This window comes from Etheostoma spectabile, chromosome 16, assembly GCF_008692095.1.
Source record: "Etheostoma spectabile isolate EspeVRDwgs_2016 chromosome 16, UIUC_Espe_1.0, whole genome shotgun sequence".
NCBI lineage: Eukaryota > Metazoa > Chordata > Actinopteri > Perciformes > Percidae > Etheostoma > Etheostoma spectabile.
The window spans coordinates 11,691,861-11,715,474 of record NC_045748.1 but is presented as its reverse complement, the minus strand read 5'-3'; the positions used below and the strand labels follow the sequence as shown (position 1 = coordinate 11,715,474).

At 38.2% G+C, this 23,614-nt stretch overlaps 1 protein-coding gene across 14 annotated transcripts in view; it reads left to right on the top strand.

The window, feature by feature from the left end:
* The window catches only part of mast4 (microtubule associated serine/threonine kinase family member 4), an 85,827-nt gene that overhangs the window by 27,923 nt on the left and 34,290 nt on the right, over nt 1-23,614 (top strand). For 8 of the 14 annotated variants that reach the window (XM_032538918.1, XM_032538907.1, XM_032538919.1 and 5 more), the window contains exon 4: nt 11,639-11,670. In XM_032538918.1, coding sequence (XP_032394809.1) covers nt 11,639-11,670 — 32 coding nt within the window. Of the gene's footprint in view, nt 1-199; nt 295-11,638; nt 11,671-17,689; nt 17,984-19,503; nt 19,585-23,614 lie in introns of those variants that run through there. The other 6 variants (XM_032538914.1, XM_032538915.1, XM_032538911.1 and 3 more) reach the window with 6 other exon arrangements.

Here is a 23,614-nt window from a genome sequence, read left to right as displayed (position 1 = left end):
CCCCCCCCCCCCCCTTTTTTTCTCTTCCTCTCTCGCTCCATCTCTCCTTCACTCCTGAAGTTACAGAGGAGACGAACAAGAGGAGGTGTCAGCTGACTGCCTCCTTCCAATCAGATAAGTTCTGATGGAAGTGTTTAGCAGCTGCTAAGATCAGATTTAGCCTGAGGGAGGGAGAGAGCAGGAGGAGGCTGGAGCTAGGCAGTGCAGCATGGCTATGCGCTGGTAGGCAGGCGTGATAAGTCGGGGCTCTGTACCATGGACGAGTCCAGCATTCTGAGGAGACGGGGGCTACAGGTAGGCAAGAATATGTGTGCGGAGCTGTGTGTGTTTACGCTGCAGGGTGACTTTGTACTCTACAGTATATATGTACGCATGCTCTTTTACAAGCACAGTTAGGACTTTGAGACCTTTTTGTGTTAACACTTACGGTACAAACAGAGTGAGCAACATTCTGGCTCTGCTGTTGATGTGTATCCTGCATGTGAGAGAATCTCTTTGCAGAACTGAGGACATTTTTCAATAGATGTACTAAAGAGAATGACTAGGATAACAGTTGACTAGAAACAGGCTGCAAATGCTTTAATCCAAGATACTTTGTTTCTTTGTACAGATTTAGAAGTATTAATTTGTGTTAATACATAGTTACTTTTTAAACATCACTTTTTTCTCATGTATGATTTGTGATAGCTGTTGGCAGGATGAATGACACATGAGTACTCATGCTAAATTGACTTTTTATGATAATGGAGTACAGTGAGACTTTTGTCTTTCTGTCAGAAAACCTGATTGAGGTGTAAGCTGAGTTCAACAATTGGTGTACTTAATCATATTATTACTGCCATCACTCTGCCTTAATGTGATATAAAAATGCAGGTGGAAAGGAAGGACGGGGTGTTCTGCAATAGGACATTTTTTGTATTTTACATATACAGTTTTATGATTTTACACCACAAGAGCTTTCAGACATTAATCATTGTTTTCTAACCGATGCTGACAAACTCTGCAGTTGGTATAACAGTAACATTTTTAATTGGGATTGATTTATAATTTAGTTTACTCTAGTTAGTGCCACTTACATAGTAAGTGATAAATTAAGGTTTTTTTTGTTTTGTTTTTTGTTTTTTTTAATTCAGCTCAAACTACTGCATACTTTTTAAATCCCAAACTCCCTGTGATCCATTGCATGTGTCATTTGTTTTAATAAGGCTGCATTATGGCAATGAAACTGCTTCATGCTCCAGTGTTTATTTCATGATAAACAAAGGGGAGTTTTGCTTGTTTGAAAACTCAATTTTCCTCTATAATATTTTATTTATTTAGGTGTTGAGTAATTCTTAAGAAGCAACATTTGACTCACAGTGTGTTCCTCTGTGATTATGAATCTTTCTGAAAATGAAGTAGCGGAAATTCCGAAATTTTAATTTATTCTCTTTGAATTTTTTTCATGGTCTTAATGGATTTCTCTGGATAAACTAATAAAAAAAAATTGTAATTGCATTTATCAAAAGCTTCCAAACCGTAATTTTGTGCACAGTTGCCCTAAGTTCTCTATTCCTTTGTTGGACACCACCTCCTCCCATGGTCTCTCTCCTCTACACACAAGACTTCTTTATGTGCCTGAACATGCACCAGCTAAACCAAACAACGGCGACTCCTGTGATGTGATTAGGCTCCTGTAGTGCTCTTACTTTGATATTCAAAAGGAAACACGGAAGTTAGTTTGTCAGGCAAATGAATGTAGCTGGTTTAGTTCCACAATTTCCCATTCATTCGCAGGACAGGAAGGGATGACATCATTTGAGTCATACATTTACATTGAGTGGATGGTAAGAACTGCACTACTGACAGTGCAGAGGGTGTCAGTGCTTTTGGCACCTCTAAAGTTCTCTTAATAACAAGGTAAATCTTGGTTGTTCAATTCATATAAAACCCAAATTGAAGAAATGACTAGTTGTGGTTTTACGGAGGAATATAGAAGCAATCCTTCCTGTCTTCATGCTAAGCTGATTGGCTGTCGGCTGTAATTATTATAACTAACAGACATGAGAGTTGAGGTATCAATCTCTGCCTTTAACTATTTGCAAGAAAGCAAACAAACATTTCCCACAATGTCGAACCTTTAATGGTATGTCACAACATTTTCAAGTATTTATCGTCCCAGTAGGTTTACGTTACAGCATTATGATCCAGGAAAGCTAAGCAGCAACACTTACAAATAGAATGCAATGGTTATAAAATATGTCCACACTAATTAACAACCAATGATTTTGTATATTTGCACAATTGTGTTGTAAAAATGCAGTATGTGAAAAATAAAATTTGGTGAGCTTAAGCAAGAAAATGTCAAAACTATGACTTGATCCTCGATCATTAAAAACAAGAGGAGAAAGATTTGCTGTTGATTCCTAATGAATGTGACAGTGTGCAGGATTTATTTTCAGACTTGTCGAAAGCAACAGCAGACTAACTAACTATACGCAGGGGAATTATTTATTATTTCCCAGTATCAGATCCATTAATGAGTTCTCTAAATAAATTTGCTAAAGTGTGTTGTTCATCTCTGCTCGGTATGAATGTCTCTCAGCTTGTGTTTGCCTGTCTGGATGGTTTGACACTGAGTAGAATAGGGTAAAGTTCTATGTATATACAGTATGCTGCTCTTGTTGTGCTCATAAAGTTTCGAATTGGGGGGAGTTTGTTCAAACACTAAACTGTGTGACCACAAGCACAATTATGTTTTAGTGCACATCAATTTTGAAAATAAATAAAAACAACATTGATTTACACATCACACAACTATTTTGCAACAGTTAATAACAATTGAAAAAAGGGGCAAGGTTGCGCCACTTTTGCTACATTTAACGTGCTAGTATGTGGACCGTTAGCGGGGCGTAGAGTAAGGCAAGGCAGCTTCCCCTCAAGGCAAGGCAGCGTACAGTAGGCCGTGGAATGTTTTAAGTGGCTACACCTGCTGCACGCACACAACAGATTGTGTAATTCACAGGTGAGACGGAGAGCTTTTGCTTTGAGATTGTTGTTTCTTCACTTTTTTTGGAGCGCTGTGATACATTAATCTACTGTAAGATGTTATCAGCGGACGCAGTTGAGGGAAAAATTAATCGAAACAGAAACTCTCAAGATAAAACTGCCAATACGCTCCCTGACGGTCATTGAGTCATTTCCGGAATATTGGTAGTTTCATTAAAAAAAATAATGTCACTATGATCTATATCTGTGTAAAAAGGCCACACACATCTCACGTAAAAAATATAAATAGAAGACTGTCTTATTTGCACACTTGTAGAGATGATCCCCACGGAGCATAGGGACCTTTACTCGCCACTCTCGTGCCCAGTGTCGCAAGTTTCATTGACTATGGTGAAAGCGTTATGTTGGATGGTCTCTTTAATTAAGACCATAAGATAAATTTTTATTTATTCCTCGTTTTAGTCAACTTAAGCAGGGGTTCCTATACTTATGAGCACCACTGTTTGTCTCACATGAGATTATTCCCTTTAGTTTGTTTTTTGTGGATGTGTCTCTAGTCTCACCAGGTTTGTAGTCTGGTCATGAGTGTGTATTGCGGCCATGTTCTCTTATTATTTAACATTTTTAGGACTTATATAGATTTTAATAACGCCTGTAGCATGTCTTTTATCTTAATTAGGAGCAGCCTGTCAGAAGCTACTGCATTGCATTGTGAGCTTTACAGTACTTCTGACATCTAGCATAGCCTCCATAATAAAAATGTAGCTATCCATAAGAGTGCAGTGATGATGTGTGCCTCCAAAGAGCCGTTTGTTGGAAGTGGTGTGAGCCAGCTGGTGAGTTACAGCTGTCTCAATGTGATCACCAGAAAGGCCTACTACTTAATTTACATTTTTGATCACTTTGATAAGACCGGCCCATAAATCTTTAATATTCATATTAACTTATAGCTGGGCAATATATTTATATTATATCGATATCGTGATTAGAGACTAGATATCATCTTCGATTTTGGATATCGTAATATGGCATAAGTGTCGTCTTTTCCTGGTTTTAAAGTCTTCATTACAGTAAAGTGATGCAATTTTCTGAACTTACCAGACTGTTCTGTTCTGTAACTGTTCTTTTATTTGCCTTTACCCACTTAGTCATTATATCCACATACCAGCACCAATAGTCAACACTACAAAATAGTTGCGGTATTGATATCAAGGTATTTGGTCAATAATATTGTGATAATTGAACTTACCCAAACATACCTGTAGGTAAAGGAAATATAGTCCCAAGAGGCAGGCAGATTTTTTAAGTTGCTAATTTGACGATAAACAACTACTTGTAAGAAAAAAGCTTTCATCCAGGAGGGACAAGTGAATAGGACTATCTATTCTTTCTCTGCTGAAGTGTCCTTGTGCAAGACAGCCAGTTTCTTTCAACTCCAGCTGCACTTCTTTGATGCTGTGGAAAGAGGTCAGATTAAAAGATAAAGTTCTCCTTGAGGAATGATGATCACAAAAGAAAACGTCCGTCATGACTGAGAAACGAAAGGGGCTAGAGCGTGCTGCCAGATGCAAAACACCTTAATGATTTACCAATTAAAAAATGGTGTTCACAAAACTGTTGGTAATGATGTGGAAACCTGGTTACAATAGCAACGTCTGGTGAGGATCCCAGAAGATACGTACCACTTGTAGCAGACTAAAGTTGTATTAAGACTATTCGCTATCTGTGTACACATTTGTCTAACAAGTTCAATGTCCATTTCTCAGTTTTTATTATCATCCTGACATGTTCAACTTTGAACTCATTTGAACTGTCATTCTCACAATGGCATTGACTTGCTTCCTTTCTTTTTGTCTTCCTAGTTATGAATAAATCCCAATCTGATAAATGTACATTGATGAAACTTTTTAATGGGAAAAAATATTGTGGCCAAAACCGTTTTTCATGCAGTACAAAAATAAAGAGGCACCCAACTAAAGGCTAGTTTGTATCAGGATCTGTTAGCACTGTTAATGGTGTCCATAAATAGCATTTAATAACAAAATTAATTTGCATTTGCGGCTTGACATCACGGCTCAGCGCAAGTTCAGTAAAGAAAAGAAATATGCATTAGGATACGTTTCTTTTCATTCATTTTGAACAGGGAATAGTGCATGTGTCAAAGACTAAGACAATCTTCCTTCTGAGGACTAAGGCAACATTTAGCCCACTGTCAATTTTGGTAAACTATTTTCATTATAAAAACAAGCAACATTTCAAACACTTAAGTATTACGCAAGAGGGTAAGCGCGCATCTGAAAAGCGTACCTCCTATGGTGAGGTTCATAGGTTAACAAGCCATAACCTTCTGCTACCATTCCATTGACTGCCATTCATTTTGGCATCACTTTGACAGCGAATAACTTTACATCTGAAGCATTTAAAGAGTAAATGTATCCATTGTTTATCTCTAAAGAAACACAACAATGTATAAAAGGCTCCATTACCTTGTATCTCACGTTATGGCCCTGTAGCACCCATTTTAATATAAAAATGATTATGTCATAACAACGCAACTTTCTGTCACACAATAGATACTTACCGTATAGTCAGAAGTTCGTAGGCTATCGGTGGGACGTGGAGGCATACAATCAAAATGACAAAATAATCAATCCGACTACTTACAAAAAGTTGCTCCTTCTCTTACGCTCATGGACAGCTCTTACTCAAACTCTCCGCAAGATTGAATGATTCAGGTTTCTCTGGGCACAGCTACCAAAAGACTTACAACTTTTAGACAGGTTGCTCACGTCACATCTACGTCGTCAACCTCAGTTTGAGGCCGCGCAGCACACTCCGCCATCACTGGAAATGTGCTTCTGATTGACTTCACTGGTCTCCGTGGAAGTCTACGGCATCGCTTTGTCCATTCCTTTAATTGTCTATGGTATTACACTGTCAAACGCTGGACAAACACTTTCCCAGAATGCGACAGGTCACAACAGACTACAATGCTGAAAAGCATCTTGTATGCTACAAAATTGAAAATACAAAATACGTATAATAATAAATAATAAAACTTGTGCATTAGGAGAAATGTTTTAATGATCTCTACCTTGGATATATTTGAACCTTCAAGTCACCCAAAGATTTATCATCCTCAGAATAAGCACATTGGCTTATGTGGTTGAATGTGCGTTAGCATGTTGGATGTGTTTCCATTCACATGCCGTAGAACGGGGAAGCAACGCCAACCACTAACCGTTCTCGTCTTACACACACCTCTCTCCATTGTTGTTGTTTTCTACTTTTTTGCACTATCCCTTGCTGCTGCAACATTATGAATGTCCCCAGTGTGGGATTAATAAAAAGCTTTTGAATCTTGAATTTAGTGTGACTGACACGCATGCTAATCTGCTTGTTGTGCAAACCTCAGTACATGTTGCTAACGGCGTATGGCTAAAAGTTTCTGTGCAGAACTCAGGCTTCTGAACTTTGGTTTAAGATTATGTGCATCAACCTGCACACTGTGTTTGAATATAGGAATGTTAACAGCCTTAACTTAACACAGATGAACAGTAATATATTACAAAACAGTTCCATCCAACAATATTAAACAACACATTTTGGCAACTTCTGAGAAAGGTTTTGTCAATACGTTGCTGGTTAGATGGAGCCTGTCAAGTACTTAAATTTTTAGTAGCCCGTGCCCAAAGCATATTGATGATGAATGAACCAGACCAGCTGCCAACTGACATTTCTGATACTGGAAACAACTTCTAACCTGTAGTTATTGGAAGAGGTTAGACTAAATACCGTTGTGAATAACTTCATTAATTTATTTTAGCTTTTAAGGGTCCATTATCAGGACATTAAAAGGAACTACTCCATTAATAAAGACTGCTCGTCAAAACAGCAGAACATGATCCTCCGTGCCAGCCTTGAAATGAATTATTTCCCTCTTACAACATTGGATGAGGCAGTGGATTAAGCATGCATGACACCAAACAACCTGCTACGAGGATAAATGTGAGGATGCCAGCTTATTTAATCAGCAAAGCTTTCTAATAGTGTATGTGTGCTTTGCTGTTGAATTCCCCTGCTGGCTCAGAAATCCATATCTTTTGGATCGAGCTGGGCATAATGGTGGAAGGTATTACTTCAGACAGTTGGATTTATTAATGTTGTTGTCATGGTTAATAGAGGTCAGCTGCTTAAATGTAGTTCATATATGATCAGAATGCAAGTCATTGAATATCTGGTTGCAACTTAAGGTCAATGTATGCACTTTGAGACAATCCTTAATCAGTTTTATAATGTATAGTCTATCTACTTCCTGAATTACTCGTGGCGGGAACAGATAGCCAGCTTTATTGATCTGTTTGACCTCTCCTTATCTCCAGACTTTGAGGCAGCGTATTGGTTAGATCAAGCTAAGATTGGATTTTGAGTAAAGTCTTTAAGACCCTTTTATTTTATTCCAAATAGCACAGTGCCCATTCAAAACGTGAGTGTTCAGAACGGGCCGATTTTTTTGGCCTTTGGTATTTCTGATTGTAGTTTTTCTCAAGAACCGTTCATCCAAACAACTTCCCTAACTACGTTACGCTTCCTCGGGTCCTGAGCAAAACATATAGTTGCATTTACCGTAGAAATGCCAGAGTATACGCAAAATTTGCTAACCGCTAATTGTTTTGAACCAGGATATTTCCAGGAACAAATGTGTTCATTCCGAAACCGCTGTTTTGTAAAAAAAGATTTAAGTTTGCTAAAATGTAACATCTCCGGTCTCGGTTTCTTCTTCTGTTCTTGACTATACCGTAGCAAGGCAGAGGTTTTTTGTTGTTTTTGTATATTTATTCAATAAAGAGTGCATCCTGTGACTTTCTCTGAGGTTGTTCCATGAGCGGTTAATACTGGTTTCCTTACAGCAGTGTTGTAGAGACAAAGCATTAGTTTTGAGATTTTTATGTTTACAGCTTGTTTGTCTTACTGCCAAAATTACATGAAGCCCAAGGCAGCAATTTGTGTGAGTATTGGATGAGTTGCCAATACTGAATCCGTGCTTCTTCTGCTTACAAGGTAGTTAAGTAGATCTTGTCAGCAATCCTAAGCTATCACTGTAGCATGGTTTATAATTACAGACTAATGGAACTAGCATCCAGATGCAATAGGAAAGATAAGGAGGATTTAACTTTTGTTACTCTAACACAAGGTGTTGGTTTGACAACATGTCTTAATATAGATTAGGGGGTTTCCTGCCAGTCAGCAGCAAACCACAGTAAAACCAAGTACTCTTTTGATCTTGAGATGTAAAAAAGTCCAAAATGAATCAAAGGGAATAATTAATGAAGTTTAACACATAGGCCTTGATACAAGAGCAATACTGCAGCTTTGATGTCGTCGGCGTATTGGAGATGAAATGTTGCTAGACGTCAGTAATTGACATTTACCCTGTGGAACAATAAATCGTTTCAGGTTCATCGTGTCAAAATTGTTATCTCTCGAGCATTGAAAAGATTACTGGATAAACAAATGATTAAACATACAAGGGTTACTTTCATCCCCAGTTTGTTTTCCTGACGGACAACTTTCAAAGATGAAAGGCTTCATGCAATTACTTTCAGTTTGAATTGCCTGTTTGACAGCTTTTCGACCTTCTTGAGGATCATGAAATGTAATGGAAATTATTATATTAACCCTTTATACAGATTTTGAAAAACACACTTGGGGGCTATTTTAATCTTAAATGTCATGAGTTTAGAGCTTTTCAGTTATGTTTTTTCATTTGTGCACACAAGTCATGCCTAGAAGCTTGCTAGATATCATCTGTAAACTATAGCCCTTGGACTAAGGATTTAATTAAAAATGCAATGTTTATATTTTGTTATAAATTGTTTTTTTATGTTTTAGAATTCATTCTGAATATGGTAAATCAACAATAACTCAATTAAATGACTGAATTAAATACAAATGCATCGCACCCATTTGCAAGTTCTATACTACATTGCATGTATTATTATGCAAAGAATGAAATTCACAGAGCTGAAATATTTTTTACTTACAATAGGTATGCAGAAAGAGTACTACACATATAGTTCCCATGACAAGTCTCTTGTTGAAAGTTCTTTGTCCTGCCTGGTCTTGTTGCTGTCGATATTGCAGCAGCAGGAGTCGGACACACTGTTTGACCATGACATTGACACACAGCTCAGGCTCCACTCTGACTCTGAGCACAAGAAGAGAAATGTCTGTAAGGGGATGATGAAGCAAGATCCACTGACTGAGGTCCACTGACTGATAAAATGGAGAAAAGAAAAATGTTTATACGATGTCTGTGAATGCTGACCGAGGTTAACCACAGCCTTTAAATGTGGAACTAGCAGCAGTTGGGAATGTTCAGTTTGCCTTAGCAGTAACTTAAATAACTTAAGTAAAGTAGTAAAATTAAATAAGTTATAAATAAATAAAACCACAACCCTTAATTCTGCATTACAAGCATTCAGGCATAATTTTTTGAGATGGATTTAATGAATTTGAAGATTTGAGTGGGAAATATGGTATTGGGCTCTAACAACTTTGTCATGTAGTATTTAGTTACCTTAAGGACAGTTTATCATCGTTCTTATATTTTTTCAGATTTTTTTTAATTCAGTTTCTATAGGTTTCAAGTTTCAGGTGATTATGCATGGTTCTGCATAATCTTTTGAAATAGACCTTTTTTGTGGCATTACAAGAGCATTCATTAAGTTAGACCAGGGCTGTTTTCATTCAGACTAGGAAACCTTATTTTGAGGCAAAGACAAATCCAAACTTTAGTCAGCAGCAGATGTAGAGTTGTGTCTCACCAATCTTGTTTTATTAAAACCATGTCACACCGTGCACTATGCTGTCAGTTTTTCTACAGAAGAAGTGCTTACACAGAAGGCTGTCAAATTTCAAACACATTTATTCTACTTTTATGTAAATATTTAACAAAGGCATGAGTTGATTTCACATGAATACTTGTATTTTTCAACAAATCAGTTCATTACCATAATGTGTTTGCTCTCAGGTGGTTATTTTAGACTCCACACTGTTATTTGGTGTGCCGTGATTGGTGGAAACCCCACCAGTGTAAGTCATTCCCTTTTGGTAATTAGTGTTGTGTGAGCTGCGGTCAAGTCTCCCAAGGAAGCTCTCTGCCCTTGGTCGTCTGTAGGCAGCAGGGGAAGCCAGACATTAAGCCCTAATTGATAGCAAAGGGAGAGTGGGGCTTAGCACTTTTTCTGCTGACGGGAGCAACCAATACACATCAACTCAATGTCCTACACTGTTTGACACAAAGGACCTAACTCTTATCAGGTTATTAGACAATGAATTGTCTAATGATCAAATCAGTGGAATTTGTAGTCACTACACCAAACGGATCTAAAGCCTGGATATTTATCAGTACTCTTTTACAGCGAGAGGAAAGATTCAGTAGGGAGTGATTTGAAATAATCGGAGCTGGAGAGCATTGTATTTGTTTCATACTGCAGATATCAAAGCGCACAGGGAAATGTTGTGAGGCCTGATAAAACAGCCTGGTTCTTTACGAGAAACTACTGTAATTAAACACACTTGTGTTATCTCTAAGGGGGATATAGTGATCTGTACATGGTGTGCTTGTCCGTCTCTGTGGCTGATGTTGGTTCTTTCCACGTGCCACTGACAAATCAACAGATGCTGCAGCAGCTGTGCTTCACTGTATTCTACGTAGTTGTTCCTGGCAGCTTTTGAAAATGAAATGTCTCATTTCTTTCTGTGAAGGAACGGAACAACAAAGTATTATCCTTCATGTAAGAAGAATTTTGAAAGCGCATAATCCCTCAAGAAATCAATGAGGGCATTGTTGGTGCTTTTTCTAGACTATTTTCAGTATGTAAACCCTGACCTGTGTAACTCTGCCTTCTACAGTTGACTTCAGCAATAAAATTGTATTTACATTCAATTTAAAATATTAATTAAAACATGTCATGTTTCATTCTTTGGATCTGGTTTTTCCAACAATCTTCAGGTTCACTTGCTTCAGCTGTTATGGGATTTTAAGTGAACAGTTTTCAATCCAGATGCTTACTTTAAACTTCTAGCCCACTTCTCTGGGATAAGATGTAGCAGTTTCACACCTGCTCTGTGATGCATTTCCATATGGTGGCTATTTGTGAGGCTGTAAAGCTGCTGAAGCAGGATAGTGAGTTTTAGGTATTTCTAACAGAACCTCAATTCTTTGTAAAGTAATCCCCTAACAGTTTGTTGCCTGTTGTTGCATTTTTTTTTTTAACAGTCTTATTCTGTACCTCCTGTAGCATTACCAGACCAGCAGATGATGCCGGAGGATAAAACACTTTCAATAAAATCACAATAGCAGATTTTTCAGCATTTTGTTGTGCCCAAGAAATAGCAATTTCTTTAGAAAGTACATTATATGTTGTAAAAGTAACAAAAATATATGTTGGTATCATCAGGTCTGGTACAACCAACAGCAGCTTTCATGAATCTGGCAAATAAACCTTAGACCTTTTTATAGACCTTTTAAATGTTATATCATGTTGTGTAAATGGACTTTCATTTCTTAGTGATGCCACATAACTGAAATATTATTTGAAGTTTGGCTTTTTTGTACTTATAACTCTTTTCTTTTCATTTACAGAAAGAGCTGAGTCTTCCCAGAAGAGGCAGTTTGTAAGTACCCAGATATGTTATAACCTCTGCTTTAAATTGTGAAAGTGGTTTGATAAATTGGTTAACAGGATTACCATGTAAAAAAGAATTCCAGATTAATCTTTCAGCATATTGTAATTCAAGTGGTCTGAGAGAAACCTAGACTTCTGCACTTCTTCTTGGCTCTTTATTCAGGCTTTAGATAATCTAGCCCGTGATGGGAGACTTTGGCCAATCACAGGTCATTTTAGAGAGACATAGTGTTCCTGTTAACTGTTCCGCACATGCATTGCCCATGCGAAAGAGGGGAGATGGAGAGCTGCAGGAAGAGTTCTCACTCCACTTCAAATTCTGTTTGTTTTCTGCTTTCTACCCTCTTCAGCTTTAACATTTAGTTGTCACGCTATTACATCGATAGTAGAGAAAGTCAAATTAGCAGAAATATTATTAAAGTTTTTTTAAAGGGTTGGTTCAGATTCACCATAGTTGCAAAATAACTAACTAAGTGATCAAGGCAGCGGTATACTATCATCTCTGCATGTTCTGTGAGGTAAAATCACTGTTTTCTTTAAGGAGTCCAATGGTGACTAGGGCTGATATGGATTTTTTTTTTTCCATCGCAGTTAAAAAGCAAGAAATCTTTTTGGTATTGCGGTATACCGCAACCCCCTTACGAGAGTATCGTAAGTTAGAGCGAGAATGGTAGGGTGCCTTAAGAGAGTGACGTCAGTGCCCGTGTGGTTGCGCAAGGAGAGCGAGCGCTAACAGAGAGTAGCATATTGGTGCCGTGAGAAAAAGAAAGCGGGAAAAGAGATGGCAAAGTTGATGTCAAGTGAGTTAAAAATGAACAATAAAACAACAAGCTAGAGCTTCTCGAGACACGGTGGCTTTATCTGTTCTCAACACTGCCGGTAAAGTGAATGGCGTTACCCCCCCAAAAACGTTGGCTTAAACCTTACAACATGTTGCATCCCGGGTGCAGCCCGTCTAGCAGCTGAGCAGGCAGAGAGCAGAGAGGGCGACTCGGCACTTTGCCAAATGACAATGACAGTGAATAACTTTACATCTGAAGTGTTTAAAAACTTAAGTTGTCCATTGTTCATTTCTAAAGAAACACAACAATGTATAAAATGCTCCACTCTCTTGTATCTCTCGTTATGGCTTCGTAGCACGTTTTTGAAAAAATAGGCTAACGATTGTGTCATAACTAAGAAACTTGCTTTTGCATAGTCGACAAATCACCGTATTGTCAGGAGAATCATACAGACAGTTTCGACTCACATTAGCTGTTTAGGTTTTATTACTAATGTTAGCATTTTAGTTAGCAATAATTAGCCTGTGCCATGTAATCTCCTAACATATACCTACGCTCCACGTCTCTGCTGATTTGGGAATGGTTGAGATTTCTCTTGGCACAGCTACCAGAAAACTTACACCTTTCAGACAGGTTGCTCACGTCACATCTACGTCGGCAAGCTCACTTGGAGGATGCGCAGTAACGCTCAGCACTCACCAGAGAAGTGCTTCTAACATCTTTCACAGGTCTCCGTCCAGAGCAATGGGATCTGTTAGTCCATTTATTTAACTGTCTATGACTGTAGGTAGTACACTAACTGGATGAGTCCTCATACAACTCCACTTCAAAAGATCAAAACTACCACTTGCTTATGCAAGGGTTCATGTTTTGCACAGAATCATTTCTATTTTTCAAATATTGCTTGATAAATATGATGTACTTTACATTTGAATTAATTAGTTGCTTTAAGGATCAAAAAGTGGATGGCTTTTCTTTTATTTCAACATTTTGGAAAGCGCAGTTCATGTGTTTAAGGTGGAATATATAATGTATTACTATACATAATGTGTTTCTTATAACGGTGTACCTCTAAACCCTTAGAGGATTTGTACAACGAATCAAGCTGTCCTGTTTGGTCAGATTTCTGTTTAATATGGTGTAAAAGATGATACTTTGACCATGAAATACAGCGTTTAGGCCAGATGAAGGCATAATGGACTTCCTGGTTATTGATTTTTGTTTAGTTTGATATATTTCATGGTGGAAGAGAAAGACTTACCCATGACCCTTTGCTGCCCTCACTGGCACCTCACCAGAGGGGGCACCTACTGTAATAGAGGTGAGCCATTACTAACGTCTGCTGTGAGATCACCAACTTCATTGGTTTATATTTAGCGCACAGGTGCATCCAGTGACCTTGGTAACCATAGTAATGGTGTTTGGATATTACAAAGTATATCTGCTTCAAATTCATCATAATTGCAGTATATTTAAACGGCAAATAGATGTTTAGACTATTTTGTCACATTAAAAAATAAAGTGAGCATCTAGTAACCCATACATATACAGTATTTGCTTTCTTATTTCTTGATTGGTATTCTTTTCTGACTGCCGTGTCTGTCATGTGCTTGATTTCAATGTGTTAGACAGGGCTGGGGATAAAATGTTAATGTGACAGATGTAGGAGCTGAGGAAGGAACATCTTCTAATCACAAAAAAGATTACATGCAAAAGGAACTCTTCAAACTCTGCATCCATGTCAGCTCAGTGTTTGTGAAATGCAGACCTCTGAAATTTGATTTCCTGTGACAGAGAGCCATCTACTGAACATTTGAAGTCATTGACATGCTTGCTGCTGTCAATATGGTAGTTAATTGCCAAGGTTAGCCTTTACCACAAACTCTATACATCTTGAGGGGGCATTTATTGTTGTCGTTTATTTTCCACAGCCACAAAAGTGATGGATTTTATCTTCAAGATGGTCATATGTGAAGTTGTTTTTAACATGAGTCATTCCACTTGTGTGAAGAGGACTAGAACCTATTTATAGGCTGACCTTAATAACTGGAAGTAATTTGCTGGGTCCATTTAAATAATGTAAAATGAGTAATTTGTATGTGTTGGCAACTTTGTCAAACATTTTTGTTATATTCCTATACCTCACCTTCAGTACAAATACACAGCCTTTTGCAGTTTCAGTCTCAGAAGGACCAAAGCTGTTCCTACTCCTTGGGCTGCTTTGCCATGTAACAGGATATCAAAGAGGAATTGTTGACTGTAGATTCTGTTACGTGGTCTTTTTATGGTGATATTCAGTTTAACAGATGCTGTCAGCCCCACTTCATGAACATGATCACTGCAGATTAAGTTGTTGTCAGAGGTTAGCTATTTACTGAGATTTATGAGAAGTAGTTTTGCTGTTGCAGTCCTTCTGGAGTTTTTTTTTGAGTATGACATACATCCCTGGGTCTGGCACACATTTGTTGACAGCATATGATGTTGCTGAATTGATCGGCCCAGGTTCCTGTATGCTGCCTCAGCGGTGAAATGAGTTACCTGACTCGACTCGACTCTGACTCCCTCTTTGCATTTGAAGACCTGTCTCTTCAGAAAGTACCTACTCACGTAATGTGCTCTGTTTCTCTGCTCTAGTTTGCTCCTACTGTCACCTCCTTAATCTATTGTTTGGCTAGTACTTCTTTTGTACATAGCTTTGAACAAAAACGTCTGCAAAATGGATATGTGTAAATTATAAATGTAAATGTTAATTTGTCAAGGTAATACAGAATCTGTATAGTGCAAATGTAACTTGTGGTACAAGATATTTGAAATGTCTCTCTTTAAAAAGGGATGCAGATGTAAATCAAGCATAGGCTCAGAAGTGATCAATTTCCACATTTTGCAAAGGCTGATTTGCCTCCGCAACACCTGTCATCTTAAACATTAATGTGTATAAAGTTATGGATTTCTATTTTAAAGCTGCACTTTTCAATATTGCTACATTATGCTCAACGTGAAAAGTGTCGCTTGTATGATAATTATTACTCAGCTCTGCAGTTCCACTCAGCTCCACAGAGCTCTACACCTTTTACTTCATTGTTTTGGTTTTGCAGCCCACACTTTGCTGTTTTGGTTGTGTCGCTGCCAAGCGTGGAAATAGGATGACAAACGTGACTCTTAATGAATGCTTATGTTAGTTTGCAACTGCTGGATGAATTAATAGTCAACTGTTTACAAACAGTTTTGTCATGTCCACTTATTAATTTGAAAACACTGTTTAAAGATTGTTGCACTGCCTCCAAGTGGTCAAAAATGTCTAAATACATGTTAAATGAAAGCACTAAGACAAAGGTGTGTCAGTGTCAATGGACAGGCAGACTATAACTCATACTAACATAACTAAAGTTTTGAAAGGACAAAGCCAAACAGAGGACCGTTTGACTACATATTTTTATTAGTTGGGATGTTAAAAAATCAGTGCTATAAAATGATTATTTTTGAACATATCTATATTAAGACATACTGTGAATGATAGCTTAATATTTACAAAAAGAAAAAGGCAGTCAACATTTTATAAGTGTTAACAAACAAACTGTAGTTCCAAACCATTTACGATAATGAGCAGCTACTTCACGAACAAACAGAAAATGTCCACGACGTTTCTTCAGGCAGTTCTTGCACCAATTATCACAAGCGTTATTTATCTATATTTTTACTTTGCTGTTTGCAATAGTTGCCTTATCTACATCTTGCTAATACTCTTTTTAAATCCACTGCATATTCCAAGTCACATTTTCAGACACAGGGCAATATCAGTCCTCCCTAAAAATGCTGTAGTTACTGAATATCTCAATGACTTTGAAAAAAATCTTCTTCAATCTACCATATAGTGACAGGACGTCATGGGTCAGAGGTTTGGGTTTCTGCCAAACACAGTCTCTACTCACTTGAATGATTTGACTAGGCTTGCTTGGATTGTCCAGGTTTTATTTTATTTTCCTGTTTTCATATATGAAAGTCCATAAACAGCAGCTAGCTTGTTGAACCTACACTGCAAGATGGAAAATAAATCCGATTAAAAAGCAAAACTAATTGAGCATCAAAATGCCTGGAAATTACAGATCAACATATGGGGCAATATTGTGTACTCGAAAGTTTGTTGCTGACTCTTGACCTGCTTTACTTTAGATACAACTCTGCGTCTTCTTACGCTGCAGTTCCTGCCTGCTTCAACTACTGGGGTTCGGTGGTTAATGCAGTGGTTTGTGTCATCTGCATTGGGTCTTAGTTCCTCAAATATGCTCATAATAAAGAATTCATTACTGTACTCTGATGTTTGTGAGTCAGTCAGTGGGTTGACTGTCTGGTTGGCTTTCTATACTTTTTCCATCATCATACAGCAGTTACTGTAGCCAACTCATTGCAAATACAGCACGTTTTTAGTAGTTCTAGTGTATTTTTTCTTTTTCTTTTTTTCATACAATGTGTTGTCGAATTATCTGAATAAGCATCCTCTTTTGTCATGCAGTAGTTTATCCTTGGACAATTTCTTGCCAGTGAGTCATTGATTGATTTTGAATTCTTGCAGTCTTGATGGTTTGGCAATAAAGCATCTACATAAACATAAATGTGGATAAATACATCATGGGTGATTGAACTAAAATCCGTAGCCTCTAAGGTCTTTTAAATCCCTGCAGGGGCTTTGGCACTCTGCTGCGTCATCGTGCTTTTATTACTTTGGGTTACAGTCTTTGACTCCCCAATCACAGCCAACACTCATACCCCTTGCTACGTTAACCACAAACACTCAATTCATGTTCATACTTGCCTGTAAGGTTAGATGTTATACAAAAATGTTTTAGCTCTTCTTCCTTAGTAGTATGAATCATTGTATAGAAAGGACTTTACGCCAGGTGTGAGTGTATTCTGTCTTGCTGTACAGTGACTGACGTGGACTGGCAGGTATAGTGGTGCAATATGTTTTTCCTTCAAAGATGACATCATTCCTGTGGTTGTGGTGACATTGCATTGTATGGTGCATGCGTTGTTAGCATCGGTGAGGGTGACTGCGTATAAGAGGAGCAGACAAAATGTAGATTTAATTTATTGCATTCATTTCTGCTACGTAGCAAGTCACCAGCTGGTGGAAGGGGGGCTGAGATAGATATGTGCATGCGTTTGTGAAGGAGCAGGGGGCGTGTATTAGGGGAGGGAAGAAGGGCTATTGTCCTGCCTCCATGCCCTCAGCAGGCAACTGAGGATCTTATTTGACAGCTTCAAGGTAGGAAGTGAAAAGACCAAAACAAATCCTGTAGCCCCCATTTTTTGCCCCCTCCCTTTTTGTGGGGGGAGAGAAAACCAATCCGTCTCATCGCACTGTGGTGGCTGGGTTTGGCTCTTTGTCAGTGCGGGGGGGCGGTAGGCAGGCAGGCAGGCAGTCAGTGTGAATGCATATCATGACCACAATAGAGCAAACGAGCACAGTTCAGCCATGAAAGCCCAGCGGGAGCGGCTGAGAATTCCAGGGCTAACGCTAGAGTGAGTATTTTCCTCCGTTATCTTATGGGGAGGCAGCTCAACTGCGTTGTGTAGCTTCATCTGTCTCTGTGTCATATTTGTTGCTGTTTCTTACTGTTGCTTGTGCAGTGTTAGCATTAGCATCTGCAGCAGGAACCTTAATGTCAAATCCTTCACAGCCTAGGCAACAGAGGTGTGCGTGCGTGCGCAAGTGTGTTCACATTTATGTTTTCATGCACATGTGTGTGATAGATAGACAAATAATGTGAAGGAGTGCCGCAACTGCACAACATGCGGTCTTTGCTGGCGTGACACACTTGCGTATATTCACAAAGGGCACACGTAGGAAACACGCACATACACATAATACACACCTATGATGAGTAGCAGGCTGTGTTGGATATGATAAATCAGGTAAAAAGCAGTGGACCAATGTGTGTTTACATGGCAGGTTTCCCCTTTTATCAAAGCCACAGTCATTTATTGGACTTGATAAAAAGAATTGTAATGAGGTCAACAAGGTATTTGTTATGGTCCCCTCGATTTGAGGCTTTAAAACCTGCAATTCAGGGCACACACATGGACTGATGCTGAATTTGCTTTAAAATCATTAATTATTTAGATGCAGATTTTAAATATATTAGATATCTTCTATTTTATTGGAGTTGTCAACAAATCCTGTGAAAAAACCAAAACCAACAACGTGTTGGTCTGCTCTCAATACTTTCTGACTTCCTGAACCGTTCTGTGGTTTACTTTCCCAAGCCCATTGTTCCTACTGAAGAAGTAAATGTTTAAAATGAGTCAAGAGTGTATAGTTTCAGTTTTATGAAAGACTCAGTAAATTCCTAAAACACCTTGCCACTCTATTTTTTACCAAATGTTACTCAAGCAGTAGGAAATTCTGCATTTGTCAGGGAGTATTTTCATCAGTGGATTAATTCACTGAGTTGAGCCACTGAGTATTTACTGCATCAGGATGGTGCATGTGAAATTGACTCAAAATAAACCTAATGAAAAATCACCAGACTTGTCCTTTTAAAAAGTGTATTTTGGACTGCCACTGCAGTAGAAGTTACTCACCTCTATATGACCTAATGCTCTGCAGTGCCCCTGTTCAGTTTAAATAGAGCTCAATCCATGACATCACATAGACAAAGTGAGTTTTTTTGTATTATTTGAATCACAGGAGATAAGATATGTCTAACGCTATCACAAGAATCCAGTAAAGAATGTAAAATCCGGTTAATCTGTAACTTACTTTAAAATCTTTAGCTTTTAAAGGTCGAGTGCTTGTTTGTCTTCTTTGAATTTAATCAAACTACCTATGTGGATAGACCTCTCCAATGTGGAACAAACATTGCAGAACAAGACAAATGCCATGCAAACCTGCTCTTTAAACACGATTTTGGTTCATCTGAGAAGGGTCATTACTCTTCATGATGCTGCAGTATTCATCTGGGCACGTGTCAGAGCTTGGGGGGTTTCTGTCCTGTGTGTGATAAAAGACAACTATTCAATACACTCCATTTAACTTACAGCCTCACTCCCCGAAGCTTGAGCCCCACTCCCACTAGCCCCTGCAGTCCGTGCAGCCCGCTGCACGCATTTCATTTTTGGAGGTAAGCAAGCGTTCTTAAACCATGCCGATGTTGTTTTGAAAGGCCTTTTAGTGCATGTTTGAGTCAGTCTTGTCATCGTGCATCATAAGGCTTGAACTGGATATTCAGTTTGTCCTAAAATCATCTGCCATTGAAATGACATTGAAAGAGGATGACACAGGGCTTATATAATGTTGAAAGTGTCCCCTCCTACCCCCATCTTGCCCCTCTCTGTTCTGAGGTTTATGCTCCTCTTTCATGTGCTAAGTAGGATTTGGGGCATTTGCAATACATCAAAGTAAAGAATGGTCTCAATCAGTCTGAATCCCAGCTGGATTGATTCATTTAGGAGTGAACAGTATTGAAAATGGTTTCCTATCCAAGCTTACTGCTTATATCTCGACTAGTTTTTAAATTTAGTATTTAAAAATCTGTGTGCTAAAAGAGCTTAAGATTAATATATGTACATCAAGACTCTTATCCTTGTGTCACTGAAAAGATTATTTCTTCTGGGAGTTAATGTGCATCAGTGATGTCTGAGATAGCTGTCCTCTCCTCGAACTTCATTTTTTCACCCGCCAAGAAGCTCTGAATCTCTTTTTTTTTTTTTTTTTTTTTTTTGTTTTTCTTGGCCAAGCCTCATTCTTTTTCACTTTCAAATAGGTCATTAAGCCATCTTGTTGTTGCTCTGTGTGCCTAGCTGCTGTTTATGTTTATACTGCCTGGTTGGATAAATGGATAAAAAGGTGGCCAGTGCCTTTTGATGATATGAAAATTAAGAGTTGCCCAATATTATTTGTATTATGGTTACACTTCAATATCATCTATATTATGGTTACTTACTTTTGCTATATGGTTTAATTACATGTTGTTCAACTTAATTTCACGTCACTTACTTACTTACATTGCAATATTTTTCGTCCTATGGCCACGTCGCTTTATGTTACAGTACCTTTTATTTAATGCCACTTTATCAAGGGAATTTCCCCATTGTGGGATGAATAAAGTATTATCTAATCTAAAAAACAGGACTTTTAAAAAATGGAACTCTCACTGCTCAAGAAATGTCTGTTTTACTGATCAAAAGAGAGTCATAGCCTGTGCTTTCTATTGGATTTTGTTTGCAAGATGCTTCTGAAAGAAATTTGGTCAAGAGAAATAGTTGGAATGAATTTTTCATCTCATTCAAAACACTCAATATTAAAGTATTTTCTGTATCAATGAATAGCGTGAAACACCCACCCATAGTCACCTTTGATCTCTTCTTCTGCACAGCTTTCATACAGATTCAAGTGAAGCAGGCATTTAAGTGAGTCAGCCCCATACAAAAATGTAGAGATGTTTTTTACTGGCTGTTTTTTTTTTTTTTTGTTCTATTGACAATCTCAGTTTTTATTCCATCATGTACCAATGCATGGGGTTTGGTGCTGCAGTGCTGTGTATGATCTGAGATGTTCCAATAAAGATGCAGTAAACTATAACTTTTGTTTATAGAGGACATGTTTCTACACCATTAATACACCACAGTGTAGGACCATCTACACCTACAGCCGCACAGAACCAACCCAATCTGCATATGACAGAAAGGTTGTTAGGGACTGATTAATGTTCCATAAATAAGTTGGTGGCAAAGTTAGCGTGACATTGCAGTATTTATCCTCCCAGGGACTTGATTTTGTCCAAGCAGGTGTTTAAAATCCGGTGCACATGTATCCCTTAAAAATTAAACTGCTGAGGCTCTTTGTTTCTGTTGTGATATAGAACTCTTAGGTCAGGATTTGCAATGGATTGCATTATATTGTTTTCAGGTTTTGTTTAATGCTTGTACATAATGACTATACATAGATTACCTATGCATTATTTTTGTGAGTTCAGTCCATAGGTGGCTTCCTGCTCTTGAAATTTTTAGTTGTCGCTATTGTTCAGCTAAGACCACCAGGCCAAGGTAAACTGAAAACAGCCCAGATAAAAATACAAGAGGCTGCAATGGTTGGGGTGTGTTGTTACAGGAACCGTTGAGCCATGAAATATGATCCAAGAAGTTCAGTTTAAATAACCGATTCAGGAGTTTGAAGGCTTATCAGAAGCCCAAAAACTCTTAACAGCAGTTTGAAACACTCTGTCTCTGAGAAGTTGTCATAATGACAGTCATGGTTTTATCTTTCGTTGTGAAGACTGTGTGAAAGCGAATTGTTTACTTTACAAAATAATCTACGAGGAATGTGTTTTGGATTGGCCAACACAAGAAGCTAGCAGGGAAACTTGAGCCAGGTTCACATTTTTTGAGTTTACCCTGTATAGCTGATCTGTTTAACCTGTTGCTACTTGCATTTAACTAGCTTGGAATGTAAAGATACCCTGTGTAGTATTTGACCACTAGTAATGCTGTTGAGCAATGTTTTTACACTTGCACACAAGGATGCGATGCGCATTCCTTCTGTCGGTTTGACATTATTGTGCTGGTCAACAGTCAGCCAAGGAACTAAGGAAGAAGAAGCTAGCACAAATGGATAATAAATAATAAACATTGCACGATTCAAGATGTTTTAAAACTAGCTTTGCATATGTTTTACAAGGAAGAAAGTGCATTCATCCCATGTGTTAGACCTCAACCGTACACACCATGTGTTTTTGAATAGAAACAGTGAATGCACATAATGTATTCTCACATCTTAAAATCATAACCAGAAACATATACGATAGTAAGAGGACAGCAAGCTAAATTGTTCTGCTTGAGATGTCAGTGTAGCCGGTGATCTCCCTATTCATGCTGCTCTGTGCAAGTTTGACTTTGAACCATCTAAAGCATCATTTCTTATGTGGAACACAGAAACAGAGCAGAGCCATAATTAGAGTGAAGGCTGTCACACTGGCCTGTAGGGAGCCGGACTGAGCCACTCGGAGGGAATGCACACACAGGCATACGCAGTGACTTTATTTTGACAAAATGGCTTCTGATAACCATTTATTGCACATAAGTAGAAGCCGTGTTTTGTGGCAATCATGGTTGTGTTCCTCCTTTTGTCTATTTTGCTTTCTCTCTTTCTTCTTGAGCTTTTGAATCCCTTCCAGGCAATGCACTTGGCAAGTGATTGGACTAATCTGCAGCATCGTGATGGTTCTCAGATCTGAGTGTGCACTTCCTCAGTGAAGCCTGTCTTTCCACTTCTTTCGCTCTATGGTTCACTGTTGGTATTATAACTGACAAGAAAGATGATCTATAAGACAACCAAGTTGGTGCTTAGAAGTCGCTGTCACTGCTAAAATAAGTCTTTCCAGTTGTGTTTGGTTTAGTTCATTACAACTTATAATAATACTTATGCTTGAAATTGGCCAAGAATATAAAAACAATCAAGACAGTTTCAGTATTTGTCATGCTAGACATGCCGCGAAGGCACAAAGAGTATAGTCACTTGAGGATTGGGACTAGGACGGCAACAAATAATTATTATTGATTAATCTGACAATTATTTTCTAAATGATTTGGTTAATCGCTTGGTTTTAGTGAATTAAATGTTTTTCAAACAGGTTATTTTGGTAATTCTTTGTTTTACAAATGAATTGAACCAATTGACGTAATTCACTGGTCCATAAATATTAGACCTTAGACCACATTATTGGCAATCTGTCTTTTAATTTGATTAGCATTATCTTAATTTTTACTTGCTAATATGAGGTCAATGGCTACTTCTTTTTTGAGACAAGAAGAATTGTTTGGAGCTGGATTATGAAAGTAACATGTTTAACATTCTCAATTAATCATGTGATTACGGCAACCTTAGAATCTGCACCTCGAAGAGGCGCACTTATTGCAGCTTTTGAGTTCTGTTATTACAACATGCTGAACTTTGCTCTCACCTGTGGAAAATGGTCATTGTACATAAGTAATCAATGTCTTGAAGTTGGGTTATTTGTGCTCGTAGTGGTTCATATCGTTTGTTGGAATATTATTTTGTTCCAAGCCCTGATCGCTACTTCAGAGACTTTGTCTGCTCCCCACGGGCCACTAAAATCAGCTGACTCTAAACACACACACACACACACACACACA